Source organism: Mercenaria mercenaria, chromosome 6 (genome assembly GCF_021730395.1).
Source record: "Mercenaria mercenaria strain notata chromosome 6, MADL_Memer_1, whole genome shotgun sequence".
Lineage (NCBI taxonomy): Eukaryota > Metazoa > Mollusca > Bivalvia > Venerida > Veneridae > Mercenaria > Mercenaria mercenaria.
Window position 1 is genome coordinate 3,215,183 of NC_069366.1, and position 18,925 is coordinate 3,234,107.

The 18,925-nt window shown below is 34.5% G+C and overlaps 1 protein-coding gene across 2 annotated transcripts in view; it reads left to right on the forward strand.

The window, feature by feature from the left end:
• Positions 1-18,925, forward strand: part of LOC123549849 (carbohydrate sulfotransferase 15-like) — a 182,417-nt gene that overhangs the window by 125,661 nt on the left and 37,831 nt on the right. For both annotated transcript variants that reach the window (XM_053544972.1, XM_045338289.2), the window contains one exon: positions 15,090-15,231. In XM_053544972.1, coding sequence (XP_053400947.1) covers positions 15,090-15,231 — 142 coding nt within the window. The remainder of the gene's footprint in view (positions 1-15,089; positions 15,232-18,925) is intronic.

Here is an 18,925-nt window from a genome sequence, read left to right on the forward strand (position 1 = left end):
ATGCTTTGATTTAATACAAACTTGCACAGAATGATTATCTTGATGTTCTCTAGGTCTGGATTAAAACTGGGTCATGTCGGATCCAAAACAAAACTAGGTCATCTGGCCAATTAAGGAAAAGCTTACTTACAAGCTAGAGGCCACATTTATGACCTATCTTCATTAAACTTTGTCAAAATGTTCATCTTGATGATTTCTAGGCCATGTTTGAAACTGGGTCAAATGTGGTCAAAATCTAGGTCACTCTGTCAAATCAAAAGGAAAACAGTGTCAACACTCTTGAGGCAATATTTATGACCATATCTTCAAAACACTTCTTTAGAATGTTTATCTTGGTGATTTCTAGGCCAAGTTTGAAACTATGTCATATTGGGTCAAAAATAAGTCACCTGTTAAAATCAAAGGAAAAGGGAAACCTTGTTAACACTCTTGTTCATTTGATGTGCACAATATATAATTGATGAAGTGCCGAGCTTTAAATAAAATCAAAGCATGTCTTATAAAATAATAAAAATGTTGTCAATTTACGTGTACATACTTTCAATGGAAATGTATTGTGGAAAGAAAATGAAATAACTTCGTTACCGTGCTTTTCTAAAGAGAGAATTCATTACCCGTGTAAATATATCTAGAAAAATATAAGTATGAACATGCGGTATTCTTAAAAATGGTATCCACTCGTTTTCTAATGATAAGCTTTTATGTGTATTTTTTGTGACTTTTTACAAATGGGATGTGGTAGTAAATTGAATAGGAATATATGTTTGCGTCATCTAATACTTTAGAAATTTTACCATGTTAGTAACGACACTTAGGTCTAGAGGTATGGTAAATGTCAAAAATGTATTTACAAAAATTTCAAAAAATATTTCAAAGTTGCAACGGCGGTTAGCTACCTCGTTCAGTATATATTTCCTGTGACCTTTATCCTTATATATGACCATACAATGCGTTTTCGAGTGCAAATATATGATTTAATAGGAAGTTAGGTGCTACCTAGATGGCAGAGCTCCCTTGAAAAATCACCAGTGTCCCTTGAAAATTAAGGGAGTGCTGCTGGAATTATCTGGAATTATGGATCCGTTTAGGAAGTTTATGTTTTAAGATCTATTAAAATTTGAAGAATTGATGATTATTTATGATTTCTGAATGAATGTCTTAGAAAGCATTAAGAATAAATCTTGACATGCTATATACGAACTAAAGAAAGTTGTGGTTCTTTTCAGAAGGAAAAATGTGTCAAACTTTAAGGCAAAAATACTGCCATGATAGACGTCTGGTATGAGAGAATGAAAGTCATTTACATGTAGAAAGCTTGTTTAAACTCCAAAAGACTAGCTATCTTTAAAAGTTAGTGATGAGAGTTTTACCCAGAGAAAATCACTGTTTCCCGAAATTCTCGAAAACTCCTGTTTTATTTACTGAACTGCTAAGTTAATAGTCAGTCCATGACATTTTTTTGGTTAATCTTTTAGCACTACTGGTATAGAATTGGAATGGTAGTAGGAGCCGTGTTGATGTTTATTGATAATTCATAGGCTACAGTTTTTTTTATCTAGTAATAAACTCTGGTCAGTGATTTTAATCTTGTGGATGAAATATATGTTATTGGGGAGAAGAGCATTATGTGCTTTTCACAGTTCAATACCTGTATATTTTGATCCCAAAACCTTTTCTTTTTAAAATAAATTCTATCTACAGACAGTACATTGGAACCTGACATCACTAACAAAACACATGGTAAATTTCGCATGAATGACTTTATTTTTTACAATGCTTTCAAAACACAATAAATAAATAAATAAATAAGGAACTGAAATAAAAGAAATGCATCTGAGGAGGACCGAACTCCCAACATTTGGTTTTCAACGCGAACTCGCTAACCACTGCACCAATGTGGAACAATGACGTCATCAACACAAATTTTAGTATATATAATAAATTTCAGTTATGGAAGCGTGGCAAAAATCGTTTCGCATTGAAAAAAATTGTTTTCTATTGTCTTTTGCTTCGTAGAAAATTTATTTAGTACTAAATTTTTATTATAAGACGCTCATCTACATTTTTATTTAACGTTCAAAGCAGTAACCGAATCGCTTTTAAACCCGAACAACACCGATTCCAAAAACGTACCACGAATTTTCAACACGATAGTAATGTGATACACAGTTTTATTAATTTTGTTTTTCACATGTGTAACAGTAATTCAACGCTGTCGGCGGCGAAGCGGCACCGGTAGCTCTACTATTAATTTGATACAAGTGTATGGTCTACTTATGCTTATAATTATAAAGTTATTCATGAATTGTTGTATCAGTACCGCAAAAGTTTATGAAAATATTAGTTTTAACACATGACATTTCGACCTCTATATCCTGGATATAAAGGTCATATAATTTCGGACGACAACAGTCAGATGAACCGGGGATGTTCATACTTTACCAAGCATTAACATTCTGACCCTCATTTATGTTTTTAGAAGTTGACAATGACTGTAATGACAATATCGTGAAGATTAAAGTTTTCAACAAGACTTCAGGTCCTTGCTTGTAAATAATATAAGCTCTGAAATATAAACCCAAGAAAAACTGGCTTGGGATACATCTCAATCAAATCGAAGGAAATTTGCAATTTCAGACTGAAGGTAATCTCTGTCATATGTATTCAGAAAAAAACAATAGTATCCACATCGTAAACCTTAGTAAACGGAAGCTCTGTAGAATATTTGTTAGCTACCACGTGACCATGATGAGGTTTATCCATGACAAGTATGCCATTTAAAATGCATGAAGAGATGTTCAAGGTACTGATGACTTTTAAATGTGTATGCGGCAATACATTTAACATAAAATCCGTTTCTTGGCAATATAAGTCAAAGCCTTTACCAATAGCGCACAATTAATTCCAGCGTCAATATATTTTTTTACTCTATTGACTGGCATAGACCAAGCCTTACGCGACTTATCGATACGTAGATGCATTTCAGCGTGTAAGTTATTGTTGGTGTGTTCATCGTTCCTTCTTTATAAGCTCTATGCTTAGTAATAGTAATGCCGAAGACAATTCCGACACATTTTAGACATGCATGAATATAGCAAAAATATTTGATGGCTTACTACTGCATCGACAATATTGGTGCTCCTTCACTTCTAAATATACTAACAGCTGTCTGTCTTCCAGTATCTCTTCAAAATCGTCAAAGCATAGGAAAAATTGCTAAAAATACCTTAACTAAGGCTGTAGTGTCAGGTTGACAGATAATACCGTTGAAATCCATCGACAAGATCACACACATTGATGAAATTGATATAATAATTGAAGGAGAACGGTACAAACTAATCGAAGGAATTTTGGAACTCATAAATATTACATATCCTAAAAGGAACTTGCAAAAACTCTAGATATGCAGATATTTTAATCCGGGCAGGTGCCATGTAAAATCAAATGATCTTAAAACAAGAACACGAAAGAAGAAGCTTTAAGTGGAAAACAAATCATTGTATCTCCTTTTTACAAACAGTCCGCAGATGGAAGTGTCATGTTGCTAGAACGTCATGATTTGCGTAGTGAAACATCATCTCCTGAGTGGAACAAAGAAGTGCGAACGAAATATATATATATATTTTAATGAGTTGTAACGATGTTTAGAATAAGAACGATTAAATGGCGACACATTTTATAATGATAAATAAATGTTAACAGTAACAACAGGATTCAACGCAAATACTTCACGGCAGACCTGTTACCGCTAAAATGTTGAAGAAAGTGATAGCCACAACGTCTAAGGCTGTCCATAGTACCGTGCGATTAAATATATAAAGCCTCTAGTAAATCATTTTATCTGGAGGCTATAAGAATAAAAGTTCATTCTAGTGTGTGCTACAATAAGCCTAAATATCCAACATGTTGCATGAACCTGTGTACTGTAGGTGTTAAAATGTCTCTATTATCTAACATTCGCTGACTTCGAGGGACTATCCCTTATAAAACAGTCCCCGAAAATTTGATATTTGAAGAGTGCGTGCAACTTCTTTGTCAAAGCTTGACAAAATGTTACTTAAATGTAAGAAGTTATTTATTGTTATTCTCTCACTTATCTAAACTGTAGAATGTCCATTAGCCAGAATCTTTATCTTTTACCGAAGGTGTGCCGTTTTGCATCACCAGATGATAGTGTGATTTTGTTGATTTCTCCCGCGATGCCATTGATCGGTATAAGTATGTAAGTAAGTTTCATTTGGCAAGTGTACATGACATGGCAATATAGATATAACAAATACATAAAAAATATTACATAGTGACAAACCAACAAGTCCTTATCATATTACTCAGCAAAACCATGTAATTCTCACCAATACCAGGGATAACACAAAAAAAAAAAAGATGAAATGATTCTTCTTATTTCCATTGGCGGCATCACACAGAAAGTCATATTTAACTATTATATGTTGAGTAATAAAGCATAATACATAATATTAAATACTAAATAATAAATGAAAGCTAATTGATATCACATATATGTATCACAGTAAAACATTTATCACAAAATATGTCACGAGGAATGATCAGTGAATGATAAAATGATCACAAAGTTGTCAGCCAAAATAGAAAACTCACTACTTCTGACGACAATAAAATATTTATACCTTAAAAATGTAAGTATTGCTACATTTAAAGGAAACCAGTAAAGCAGCAAAAATAAAAAAATATAAATGACTAAGAATATTTCTAAGACTTGTTTGTTGAAATCAATTAAAAAAAAATAATATACTACAGCTGAAATACTATTAAAGTCAATAAAGCATTGAAAAAGGATTTGATGGCATGCTTAATTGAATGGGAATGTAAATCTTTAAAAAATATCCCTTTGAAGCAAAGAATACAACAAATAAGAATAATAGCAGAATCTAACCCTAGAGAAGACTCAATATCCAATATTCCACAAAACAACCCCAATATAAGCAAAATACTTTCTACCAAAGCTACCCATCCAAAGAAAGCCGACCAGTATCAACAAAGGAATAATTAGAATCAAAATAATTTGATGATGGAAGTGCAGACGCTCTAGATCTGGTAAAATGGTCATGGGCTGGAAAATGGGATGTAAAATGTTCCTTAAGCTATTCTGTTGCAGTGCCTGACTTTATTCTATGGTCATGACGAAGAGTTATCTGATCTACTCTTTTTGAGATAGGTCACCAATTTAGAGTCTTTAATTTCTCTGACCCAACATGAGACCTACTATCCATGTTCGAAACAAATCTGATCATTTTGTTTTGAGTAGTTTGAAGCCTATTTTTCCAATACTTGGTCAAACTTGGATACCAACTAGGGCATACATAATCAAAATGACACTGTATCAGAGACATTACTAAAAGTTTCTTAGTATGAAGATCTAAGAACGGATTCTTTCTATGAAGGAATTTTAACCGAGCATAGACTTTGTCACCACTGAACGTTCATTTTCATCACCGGAAAGATTTCGGTCTAATGTAGCACCCAGATACTTCACTGAACTGCTTGCTTGAATGTTTGTACCATTACAAGAAACATGTAAAGCATTGTGTGTCTTTAACCTAGGTTTAGACCAAGCGAGAATAGACTCTGTTTTACCAAGATGGAGTGAAAGCTTGTAGTCATTCTCTTACATTTTCCATTTCCATAGATAAAGAAGACTCAATATCGACCACTTTTACCATACCCAAGAATTCCAGAATCATGAGCATACAATAATAACTTATTTATGACCACAGCTGACATATCATTGACATAGATTAAAATAAAAGGGAACCAAGGACTGAACCTTTGGTAACCCAGCAGGTTACAGAGGCAGAATTGAAATTGACACCTGAAACAGCAACTAACTGGTATCTATCAGAAAGATATGTTTGGAACTAGAGAACAGCATCTGAACTAAGACCAACTGCATGCATTCAGTTTCATTAACAAAATACTATGATTAACTGTATCGAACGCCTTCTGCAAATCCAGCAGAACCATTCCAACCATTTTACCTTTATCCATTTGAAACTTGACAAATCTGAAAGATGAATAAGACAGGTATCCGTGGAAAAGCCACGTCTGTACCCGACTGAAAACAGTATATAATTTTTTTTGTCATTCAAGTAACCTTCCATTTGATCATAAATTACCCTTTCAAAAATCTTGGAATGTATACATAATATAGACACAGGACGATAGATACCAACGTCGATTTTATCGTTCTTCTTATAAAGAGAGATCACCCGGGGATTCTTAAGATCATCGGAAACAGAAACCTGGATAATTAAAATATTGATAATATGAGTCAAAGGATAAGTTATAACCGAAGCACTGTCCGTTAAAAACCTACAGAGGATGCCATCCAAACCAGTAGCCTTATTAGCACTGAGTCTATTAAGATACTTCAGAATCTTGCTTTCACAAACAATTGAAAATGAAAAACTATTTGGAAAAAAACCTTTAGATAAATAAAATTCATTTACAAATGATTTACCATATTTCAAACAACTATTTGGCAGTTTTTCAATTAATTTTGATGCAACGGTTGTATAAAAACTATTGAATTTTTCAGCAGCATTTAAAAAATCAAAGCATACTTCTCCTTCAGTTTTTAAACTAATGTTGCTAGAAGAACTAACACATTTCTTTCATGGCAACTCAAACTGTTTTAAACATTTCCAGAGAGATTTAGAATCGGATTAATTGCTTTCTACATTCTCTTTGAAATAATTTTTCTTTGCATTATAAAGTATGTATAACAGATGACCAGTCAGATGAAAGTAATGACTGTTGAAAATCTTCTCTATTATAGTTTTTCTGAGTTCTGATTTTTGTGTTTACCAACTGAAGAATGGGTAATTTTACTGGTACAAAATATCATAGAATAGTCACTCAAAGATACATCAACAAAATGACAATTTGGAATTTTATCTTTGTCTGAAACAAGTATGAGGTCAATTGTTGTAAATGATGATTGTGAGATTCTGGTAACTCTGAAAAGCTCACAAAAAGAGAAGTGAACATTTAATACCACTAACATTTGTGTTAAAATCACCGAAAATTAAGGTGGAGTGCGACCTTTAATTTTTTTAAGATACATCTATGAAAAGGTAATGGAAGAAAATTGAGGATATTTCTGATTTATTTCAGTTTTCCTTTTGGCACTTATTTAAGCCACATTTGTTTGGTGCGCTGTCAAACTTAGCTACTAACGGCACTTTTTGGGCGTCATTTCTTGGCTTCATATTTATTGTTTCTGTAAGGATTTCAGCATATCCCTGTTTTAGCTGGAAGCGGACGCGAATGAAATTTATACAGTCGAACTTCGATGGCTCGAACTCGAGGGTCCCGTGGAAATTAGTTCGAGTTTTCCGTTGTTCGAGCCATCCAAATGGCGGCCATTTTGAATTTGGGAATTCGAGGGCATGATGTGTTACAAACCTTACATCGTAATATATTGTCATATTGTACCTAAATATGTGTATGATACGATGATAAATAAAAAACGAACGCTGAAATATGCTTTATTATTTATTTTCAAACATGACATAAATACAAAAAAAAAACACAGATAAAACACTAATATAATTATAAGAATCTGGTGAAGACAGCATCAAATAGAAAGACATGAATAACAAACCTTTTTGAATCATAGTCCAGTACAAATATTATCAAATGTATTGCTTTCCAGTAGCCGACTTAGCTATCCCCCGTATCCGGGTCGTTTACTAAGTTGTTCAGCCATGCTAAAGCAGTATGAAAGTTGACGTCGGATCTCCCGTTTTTATGCAGAAAAAATAAAGACAGACGTAGTATGTACATCGCTGAATCATTTTAAATAATTTTATTCGTATAAATCAAAGCCCATTAAAGCATTGCAGTGAACGAAAGTCACTTTGTTTAATTTGTTTGTCGTATACCGACGCTAATTACGTTCGCGTGTGAAAATTACGCACGCGCCGGTTAAAGGGGAAGCTTGGCGAATGTCAAGCAGAAGTGTGAAAAACACAAGCCATCCCGGCAAAAATTGTCTGTTCGACTGAATAGGTGTAATTATCACTGTGATTAAGCCGAGGGGACCACCAAATGAGTTCGAGAGTTCGAATTATCGAAGTTCGAGCGACCCGAGGAAGAACTATATAGAATAAAGAAGGAATAAATTCGGGACCGGGCGAAGAGTTCGAGCGATCCCGGGTGTTCGAAAGATCCGAGTTCGAGCCATTGAAGTTCAACTGTATATTATAAAAGATTTAAAATTTCCTTTCCTATGATATAAATTCCGTGAATTATCTATGATGTACCTTAAGATTTTGACGCATTAAATGGTCAGACTTACACAGAGCGTAACGTAGAGTTTAGCTGGAAAATTGTCCGTTTTTCGAGTATAACATTTTTTCGGGTTGAGGAATTTTGTTTAAATTTCCATCATAAATGCGCAAATATATTTACTTGCGTTTGATTAACAAAAATTGTATGTCACCGAGTTTGTTTTTGTTTCAGTACTACCGATTTTGTTTCCCCACCCCAGAACTGAAATGTGGCGTCATTTTGTGGTATTTTTAAAATTGCGCTAAAATTTCAGACGATTTCGGACAACGTGTTCTATGGATCATGTTGTCGACATTTTATCGTAAAAATATACGTTCAATAAAAGCATATTCTGAAATGTAAGAAATAACACATATACAGAAAATCGAATAATAGAAGAAAAAATGTATTCCCGGCTAGCTTTGAGCTGCGAACATTTGGTTTTTACTCATATTATAATAAACATTATTAGCATTCGATTTTGATACGTAATTTTAATGGGGTTTCTTCTATAAAAAAAATCATTAAAATTTTGTATTGTCTTCATTATTTTGATGTGAATATGTGTTATAAAAGACTCATGCATGTTACCGTTTCAAAATTTTCTAAAGGACATCGAAACCGTACATACATGGACGATATCAATGTAAAATATTATAACTGTGTGCCTTAGATGTCGTATTGTTGCTGCATGTATGAAAGGTAATGAATTACCCACAAGTTGAATTTTTACTGTTAACGGAGTGTGTTTACTTATTCTTTTTTAGTTTAAAAAATACTCTATATTTTTCATCATTGATTTTCTGTTTGTAACTCGAGCTCGATTGCTGACTTGATATAACATTATCCTTGATATACTCGATTTCTTGCAGGAGATATCATGCCCACTGTGATGTTGAAGATGCATATGCAATTTTTAAAGTGTATCAAGCGGCAAAGTTTGATCGAAAAGCAACACTGAACTATTCAATTACAGTAGAAGATGTGTTAAAGTTTACAAATAATGTCACAGAGAATCGCGATTGACACTCAGTTAGAAATTTACAGCTCAGCTGATATGCAATGGAAAAAAACGTCATATCAAACAATCAACCAAACACAAAAATGATGGCGAATTGTGAGAGTGAGATGGTGAAGTGCTGCAGTACTGCTTCGCCATCGTAATGTACTGTCGTGCTTCGCCACCGAAGTGTCACCACCGCACCGTCACGCTTAACCATTTTAGTGTCACCATTGCACTGTCACGCTTAACCAATGTAGTGTCACCATTGCACTGTCACCATTGCTTCGCCATCGCACTGTCGCTCTTCACTATCGTACTGTCATACTTCGCCATCGTTCTGTCATGCTTCTCCATCGTTGTGTTACCATCGTACTGTCACGCGTTACTATAGCTCTGTCACGCGTCTCCATCGTAGTGTCACCATCCTACTGACACTCGTTGCTCTGTCATGCTTCTCCATAGCAGTTTCACCATTCAACTGTCGGGCTTTGCAATCGCACTGTCGCGCTTCATCCTCTTTTTTCTGTTTATATACCTTATTTGCATTGTACTGTTCAAGAATAGTCTCTGTTGATCTATTGTTTTCATGAGGTTTGAAAAATAAGTATCAACGGGTAGGGTGTAATTCAAACGAATATCACCCGACTTAATGTTATTTCTAAACAATATTATATTCAAAATTAACCTCTCAGCTAGAAAATGAATAATAATATATGTAATTGTTATTAATTGTTTTGTAAGGAAATATTTTTAATCAGCTCTTATTGCAAGCCAGGGAACGTTAAAAATATTTGTTGTAAGGTTAACATCATAAAAAATACACTTGCGACAGTGCGTTGGCAGTACAATATGGTAAACCGCAACACTAGAATGGTGATACTACGATGGTGAATCGCGGACCGCGACACTACGATGATGAAGCACAACAGTTTATTTCGAAGAGTAGTTCAATAGACTGTCACCATCGTACTGTCGCGCTTAGCCATCATACCGTCGTAACTTCTTGCTTCCCATTTACAGGGAGTAGGCGCTGGCCCTAACGGAACACCGTAAATCCGAAAATCATTATTCTTCATATGATGCGCTTTCTGACAGGAGTAATTCAATCATAATCACACATTAAACTCGAATGCTAACTAAGTTAATCATAATAATAAAAAAAACGCGAAAATTCACAGCTCATAACTAGCCGGGATTTCATTTTTCTATTATAATTCGAATTAGAGGCCTGTGTTATTTTCTTATATTTCAGTATAAGCTAACATTAAACGTATAACTTAACGAAATCATGTCGACAATAAGCTCCATGGTACAAAGTTTCCGAAATCGTCCGAAACTATCAGCGTAGCTTTTAAATACCACCAAATAGCATCGATTCACTGTATATGTGATGATTTTTTATATTTTAGTATATGCCTTCATTGAACGTTTATTTTTACGACAAAATTTCGAAACGTTTTCGAAGTCGTCCGAAACTTTAGAGTAACTTTAAAAATACCACCAAATAACGTCGCAGTTCAGCTCTGGGATGGGGAAACAAAATCGGTACTACTGAAAAAACAAATTCGGTGACATACAATTTTTTGTTAATCAAACGCAAGTAAATATATGTGCGCATTTATGATTGAAATTTAAACAAACTTCCTCGACCCAAAAAAATGTTATACTCGAAAAACGGACAATTTTCCAGCTAAACTCTACGTTACGCTTTGTATAAGTCTGATGCTTTAATGCGTCATAATCTTAAGGTACGTCATAGATCATTCACGGAATTTATATAATAGAAAAGGAAATTTTAAATCTTTTAAAAATATATACGAGGGATGTTCGAAATGAATTGCTTATTTCTATCTGGAGACTTCAAATTTCAAGTTAGCCCAAAAGGGCTCATTTCATGCCCTCGAAGTACTCCCTGTGGCTAGAAATGCAAAGTTTCAGCCGATGTATCCACTTCTTGAAGGCGTCACGGTACGCTGATTTGGGCACAGTAATAAGGTACTGATGAATGGCAGATCCAAGTGCCTGTCTGGACTGATATTTCCGCCCAGCAAGGAATGATTTCAATTTCGGAAACAAAAAGAAATCACATGGGGCAAGGTCTGGGGAATACGGGGGGTGAGGCAAAACAGTTTCTTTTCCTTTCTTCAAAAACGCCGTAACTATTGCGGAGGTATGAGCGGGGGCATTGTCATGTAGAAGACGGACTTGTTTAAAACCAGTGGCAGGGCGTCGTTTCTGATAATACTTTTTCAGTTTCTTCAGTACTACGTCTTTGTAGTACTTTCCGGTGATGCTTTTGCCCTTTTTCACCGGCACTTTTATTGCGACTCCTTCACCAGAGAAGAAGATTGCATACAAAACCTTCTTTGCACTCAAAGAACGTTTGGCAATTATTGGGCGTTTGCTGTGTTTAGTGGCCCAGATCTTATTGCTAACCTTTCTGACGGGCTCAAAATAATGGACCCAGGTTTCATCACCTGTGACGACATTGGCAAACTGCTTTTTGTCATATTTTGGAAACATTTGAAGCAGCTTTTTGGCCACTTTAACCCGTTGCCTCTTTTGCTCATCAGTCAACAGATGTGGCACCCATCTAGCAGAAATCTTTCTGACTTTGAAATGCTTCTTCAAAATAAGGTGAACCGTTGATAGTGATATGCCTACCTTTCGTGCAATATCACGAACTGTAAATCTGGCATCTCCTTCAATGATTTCCTTTATTTTGGAAACGATTTCTTTACGAGATGCAGATTTTGGCCAACCTGATTTCGGTGCATTTTTGATGGACTCTACACCAGACTCAAATTTCTTTTTCCACCGCCGAACTGTGTCATAAGACACACAAGAAGGTCCATAAGCAGTAGAAAGTTCAGTCATCAGCTGCTTTAAATAACAACCAAGTTTTGAGCGAGCTTTTATGTAAGCCCGTATTTCATCTTTCTTGTCGACGCTTCTACAAACCATTTTTACTACAGTGGTCAATGATTGCGTGTATTCAAATGGCAAATTTTATATCTTACACTTAGTCTAACATGTACATTTATACACCGTTGTGTAGGTATTGAAAAATCCTATACAGGTAGGTATTGGTTTTTATCGTGCCCAACGTGGATATCGAGCTAGAGGACAATAAGCAATTCATATCGAACACTCCTCGTATATTTCATTCGCGTCCGCTTCCAACTAAAACAGGGATATGCTGAAAACCTTACAGAAACAATGAAAATGACGCCAAGAAATGAGCCCAAAAGGTGCCGTTAGTAGCCAAGTTTGACAGCGCACCAAACAAATATGGTTTAAATAAGAGCCAAACGGAAAACTGAAATAAATCAGAGATGTCCTCAATTTACTTACGTTAATTTTTCATAGATCTGACTAAAAAATTAAAGGTCGCACTCCAGCTTAAGATTTCACGTGTATTAAAATCATCACAAGAAAGGCCCAGTGTTTCCAGGATGTAATAAATGTTAAGGTGTTTTGGTGGTCTGTAGATGACTCGACAGAGTATGGCTTTGGATTTGGGCAGAAGGATATCCACCCAGGTAGCCTCCAGATCCGGGATGGTTAAATCATGACGGGGGTTAAAAGCCATGTCATTCCTTATAAAGCGCAAACACCACCTCCTCGACCGTCCGGCCTGTCTCTTCTTTGAACATTATAATAAGAAATAAGAATTTCAGAGACTGGCACAGATGTATCAAGCCAAGTTTCAGATAGGAATATAGCTGCAGGAATGTATTTTCTGGCAACAATACGAATTTCCTCCAATTTTGGTATCAAACTACATGTATTTAGATGAATGAAATGCAAACCACGCTTTCAATGAAACTTAATGCCAGACCTTTCACTATTTCCTCTATGGACGGGGCCGGGGCATGGATGAACGTCACCACACAGTAGAAGCCACACTGGGGTAGTTTTCTGGTAGTTAATGCGAATGTGTGAAGTTCTTTTAGAAACATCAGTAAATGAATTGACAAATTTCTGGTAAAACGTATTTTGTTCATATGAAATTGTCAGATCACTCGCTCTTACAAAAATATGGGTTGGGTACAGCTCATTCTCAGGTTTTTTCAGTGAATATAAAGTCTCCAGTTTTTCTTCCAATAACTATGATAAATATTATTGATCTCAGCACGTCCATATTGTGTTCTCCAATATTAAAATGTTGTAAAATAGAGTCTAAAATCGTTTAAAATTCCATTTTTGATAATCATTTACTTTTGTTTACAAAAACACGACTTTAGGTATCACACCACCAAATAAATATGTATATAGATTTCATAAAAGTATTTCGGCTTTCGGCTTTTTCAACAACTGCATAATATTGTTGCTATGTATATAATCACTTACAATTATTTGTGATCTCTTCATAGTAAAAGGTTGAACTAAATGCTTAAAGTTTAATAAATTTCAATAAATTTTCTGAGATGTAAATCCATCTTTACAAACATCTACACCTTCTTTTTAATATTAACCTAGTTTTGTCTTGAGTTTTATTCTTCAACAATTTTATCTCATCATTATCATCATCTATGTCTATTGCTCCTATATTAACAACATAACATAGATGAATTCAACGTTTTCCGCATTTGTATTTGCAACCTTATCTCTAAGAACTAATTCAACGTTTATCCCTTTTTTATACATTATACATATGTTATGTTTCTTTCTTCTCATCTTTAAGAAGAACACAATTGATGGCTTTCCGAATGACGATGATTTTCACACATGTGTTATTTCAATATCTGTGCTCTTCAACCTGTTTTCGAGTTTTGTTGGTACAACGATCGAATTTTAGTTTGAGAAACACCTTTTCTCCGCCTATGGCCATAGCTGCTTCAACATGTAAATTTAATACTGACGCTGCTCTCAATGAATTCTATAAACTTCCTATTTCTCGTTCTAGACTGACATTAAATGTCGTTGAAATTGGCTACCGTTGATTTGAAAATTAAATACTTCTATTCTATTAACTACTTGTTTGAATGCGACCCCTTTAAATTTCTTGCACTTTCTTTGGTTACTGAGTAAGATCTTTTTTTTTTTCAACGCCGCTGTGACTATCAATTAGAGCACCCTGCTACCGCACTCTTCAAATGGCTGGAACATTCCTTCTACTTCCGCCGCCATCTCCAATTCAAACTCAGCAATCTTCTTTGTTCATGGGTTAGGGTTAGGGTTAGCGTTAGAGTCACGTTGCACACTAGTTTTGTCTGCCACAATTTAATAACAACTTTGATCCTCATAAATCTTTTCCATTTTCATTATGTCTCCGGTCAAGCAAGTATTACGATACTTTCCATTTCCGATTAGGGAATTGAAACAAAGCTCTTCTAGTAGACAACATTTTATCTGTCTATTAAGTACAATACCAAATGCATAGAAAATAATCTTTGATGTTTTTTCCTCAACCATGTAATTTTAATGAAAGTTTCTTGCAAATTTTCAAATATTTCTACTTGTTCGCGGTAAGCTTCTATTACATAGTTTTCAATCTCTATTCTGAGAAAACAATATTCTACCCTCAATTTATTATCTTAGTTTTACTTCTATATCTAATGTGAATAATGTTTGATGGTAAACTGGCCAGTTCAGTATTTCTGTATCATTTTCGTCTTGTGACGGTGTAATATTCCTTCCGAAAGCATTTTTTGTCAACTCTGAAATGAGAAAGTTACACTAGTTTTTTTTTCATATATTTTTCTATTGTTTCCTAATATGTTGAACATCTTTTTGTATTTTCTGTTTTTGTATATCTTTTTGTTTATTTCAGACTGTACTCGAGCTATTTGTTTTTTTACAAGAATACAAGTATTGTAGATTTTCATAGGAGAGTTGATACCTCTGTACAAATCCACAACAAGTGTTTGAAGAGCAACAGTTTACGTTACTGTGCATATTTTGTACATGGTCAGGTAATAAATTATATTTATATTAACTCCTTACTGGCTGGGGAATAGAAAATACCAGCTGTTTCTCCATTCAAATTGGTACGATATCTCTAGAATTGGAGCCGCCCAATAGCTGTCGGTAGACTGGGAGGGAGGCTCTTGAATGTTGGGGTGCCCAATAGCAACCAGGAAAGTTGATGTATGATTGTTTTCTTATGTGCATCCTATTTTCAGAGTGTTAGTATCAACAGGCATTGATGAATTCTTAATCTGTATAGACGTTTTTGGCGTACAAATAGGCCCAATACGATCAATCGACTAGTCGTGCCAAGCCTAGAGAAATCTTATTTATACTTTTACAGCTTCTGTTTTGTCATACAATATCGTACACAAAATCCAACAGCAAAGATATTCTATTAGCGTCCGCTTTGCTAGTAGGCCTCCGAGTGTTAGATACCCAGTATTTGTAAAATGATGCAATTCTATTACTTGCTGATCAGCATGAGTAGCTAGGGCAATGGATTCAATTAGGAATGAGGAGTAAAATATAATTAATATATGTTGTAGAATTTTCTTCACAGTCGACCTAAAATGAAAAACAAAAGTAAAAACTGAATACGAAATTCAATGAACCATCATCCCATGTTAGTATTTTTTTTGCGTTCAGCAAACCATATAATGTTCTTGCAAAATTATTTTCACTTGTAAGTAAAATGTATGTTCATCCCTATTTCTTAAAAGCGGAGACTCGGGGTCAATCGTGTAGATATCAAGTATTATCCCTTAAATCCCCATACTGCATTTTTACAATACAACAGATAATACTTATAAAAATTCAAAATACTTGCCCGAGTAAACAATTCCAGTAGCCCTTATATCTTTGAGCAGGATTAATTTATTTAAAAAATGACCGCATACTGAAAGAGATTATGGCGTTGAGGAAGGTGAAAAACCCTGGCATCGCCTGTCAAAACGATCATAGCAGATACCTCTCCTTTAATTACATAAACAAATCTAATATTGGAGATTATAATTGTTGCTAGAAATCTGTCAAGAAGTTACAAAATTGTGTCTTTGAAGTGGAAGGGCAGCACATAAAAAAAATCAGTCTGCTTTAATCATCCATAACGTGTATTCCACATCGTTTTCCTAATTTATCAATGAAGATAATTTTATTGTTATATTCATGCTTAGTTCATTGCTGCTAAACGGATCAAAATGAAGTACAATCAGTACGGTTAGCATAATTCTCACATTTGACATTTTCGTTCCTTTCCACAGTCATAAACGTCGGCTACTCGCGCACAAATGTCACTATATATGTATTTAGTTTTCTACGGTGCTGTAAATGAAATGTAAAGGAGAGAGTACACGTGTCCGAAGTGCGACAAAAATGGCCATTCTTATGACTATGACACCTGATGTAGTTACATGTGTTATATGATTTCCAAAGAGCCAGGTTCAGCCACTTTTTGTAACTGCTACACCTGAAAGGTCGAAAATACGTCTTCGTCGAGGTAAACGGAACATACTTCAAATTCTAATTTTACGACGAGTTAGTCAAATATCAGAACAAAAAAAAAATCATATGGAAACTGGTAAGATTGAATAGGGATTATGTGATCAAATGCAAATCTATTTGTGCTTTTCTCTTCATATGAATCGGTTGACATGAAAGGATGACAAAGACCCGCCATTATTCTATCTGATCGTTAAGCCAATTGATAGTCAAAACGATTCCACCTTCCAAGTCACTGCAGGAGATATCTATTATATTTTTTTTCGGTCAAATATGACTTGATGTGAAGTAAAATCTTTATGTGGATGTCCGTGGACGTAAGGCTAATTATAGCGAAATTATATTCATCTGATCAAAATATTATCCTTTATTTTACTGTCTGTCTGGTTGAAATGTTTACAAAAAACTGACATAAATCTTTTAAATATTACTAAGTGTATATATCCAAATGCTTGGCATCTATTGGAATATATAACACATGTCCAAACATACACATTATTGTTAATACTCATACTTAATCAGTCGCAAAATTGTCACATACAACTAAATTTCTACTCGATATTTATAATTTATAAAAATTACCTTCATCTTCACAATTTGGACCATTTTACCACAGTCCTTTTTTATGGAAGATTGTTATCATGTTATCATGTGTGATAGTTATCATGAGGGTTCGGGTAATTCTTGTAGCGACATAGGAGGTCAGTAACATGCATTCAAAAAAATATCTGTAGAGATTAAATGAATATTGCAGGTTGAGGATTTGTGTTTGAGTTTGCAAATTTTACTAAATATTAAATTGCTAAACAAACACAAACCTTCATCCTGTAACAGGTAGCTACTTTTTCACATTATTTGCGAATTTGCCATCAGAAGAGTTTCACTGATGAAGAACAAATCTGCATTTTGCAACAGGTAGCTATTTTTCATCAGAAGATTTTCTATGATTTTGAAAGGAAAATAGATTATCCTTTTTTCTAGATTTGCTAAAGCTGAGTAGACGCAGTTTAAAACTTTACATACCAATGACTGTGATGGTATCTTGATCTTGTAGATTGGATGTTATGCTATCTGATGTTGCTGACCAGTCCATGTCAGAATCCTAAGAAAAAAAGTAAACATAAAAAATTTGGTGTAATTATTATTACAAGACCACTGTTCGAAAACATACAGCAGCCTTTAAAATTAGACATATGACAGACACAAGAAAATCCACAATCGCCTTTTGAGAGCAATAGCACACAGAAAAGTTCTTGCAGTTGAGACATTTTAAAACTAAATAGCAGGTAAACAACGGAAAACAACGGAACATTTTGTTTGACTGAAAAACAAGTATACGTGATTCATTTATCAAAAACGAACATCATGTATCCGCCACAAGACACAGCACGGAAATATCATGTTTTCATGTTGCGCCATGTGGTGGATATAAACACATTTGTTAGTTACGGTAACATTATGGTGGCCCTGAGCTTTTACAAAAGGGTACGGAAATATTTCATGTTGATCATGCAATGTTTTTGGTATCATAAAGATATTAACCTTTTCTTTTATTCAGCATATAACACATCTAAATCTCTTATTGAATTATTGATATACAGAAGTTGTAATTACGACTAGATCGAGTTTAAATAGCTTCAGTATTAAATTACGATTGTATTGCTTATTGTTCGGCAATAAAATATTATTTACAAATGTTTTAAACCATCTGTCATCCAGGTTTTTGCATTTCATTTGTAGCATTTAGAACATTGCCAGTTGAAACCTAGTAGCACACGAATTCTCTATTTTACATGCGCCGAGAAAAAGCCTCATTGTGTGACAGGATAGTCGAACAAGGAACAGAACTACAGTGCCTTGAAATTGGCTACTCATCGCGAAAGTAAATTGTACAGTTTAAGGCCCGTTACAATAGTTTAGTGGATAAAAGCATAAATGGCTGAAGTATTTAAATTAATAACTTCTCTTTTACTGAACCGAATCTAAAAAAATTTACATGTACATCTAATTATAAAATGCAAAAATTATGCACGAGATTTTAAATTTGAAATCTAACATTTGCCTCAATATTTCCAAAAGTACAGAACATATTGCAGTAACCTGCCATTCTACTATAGATACTTTGAGGTCCGTATGACAATTTGTGACACATTTTTATATGACGAAACGATGACAGTAGTTTAAGGAATAGCGCTTTGC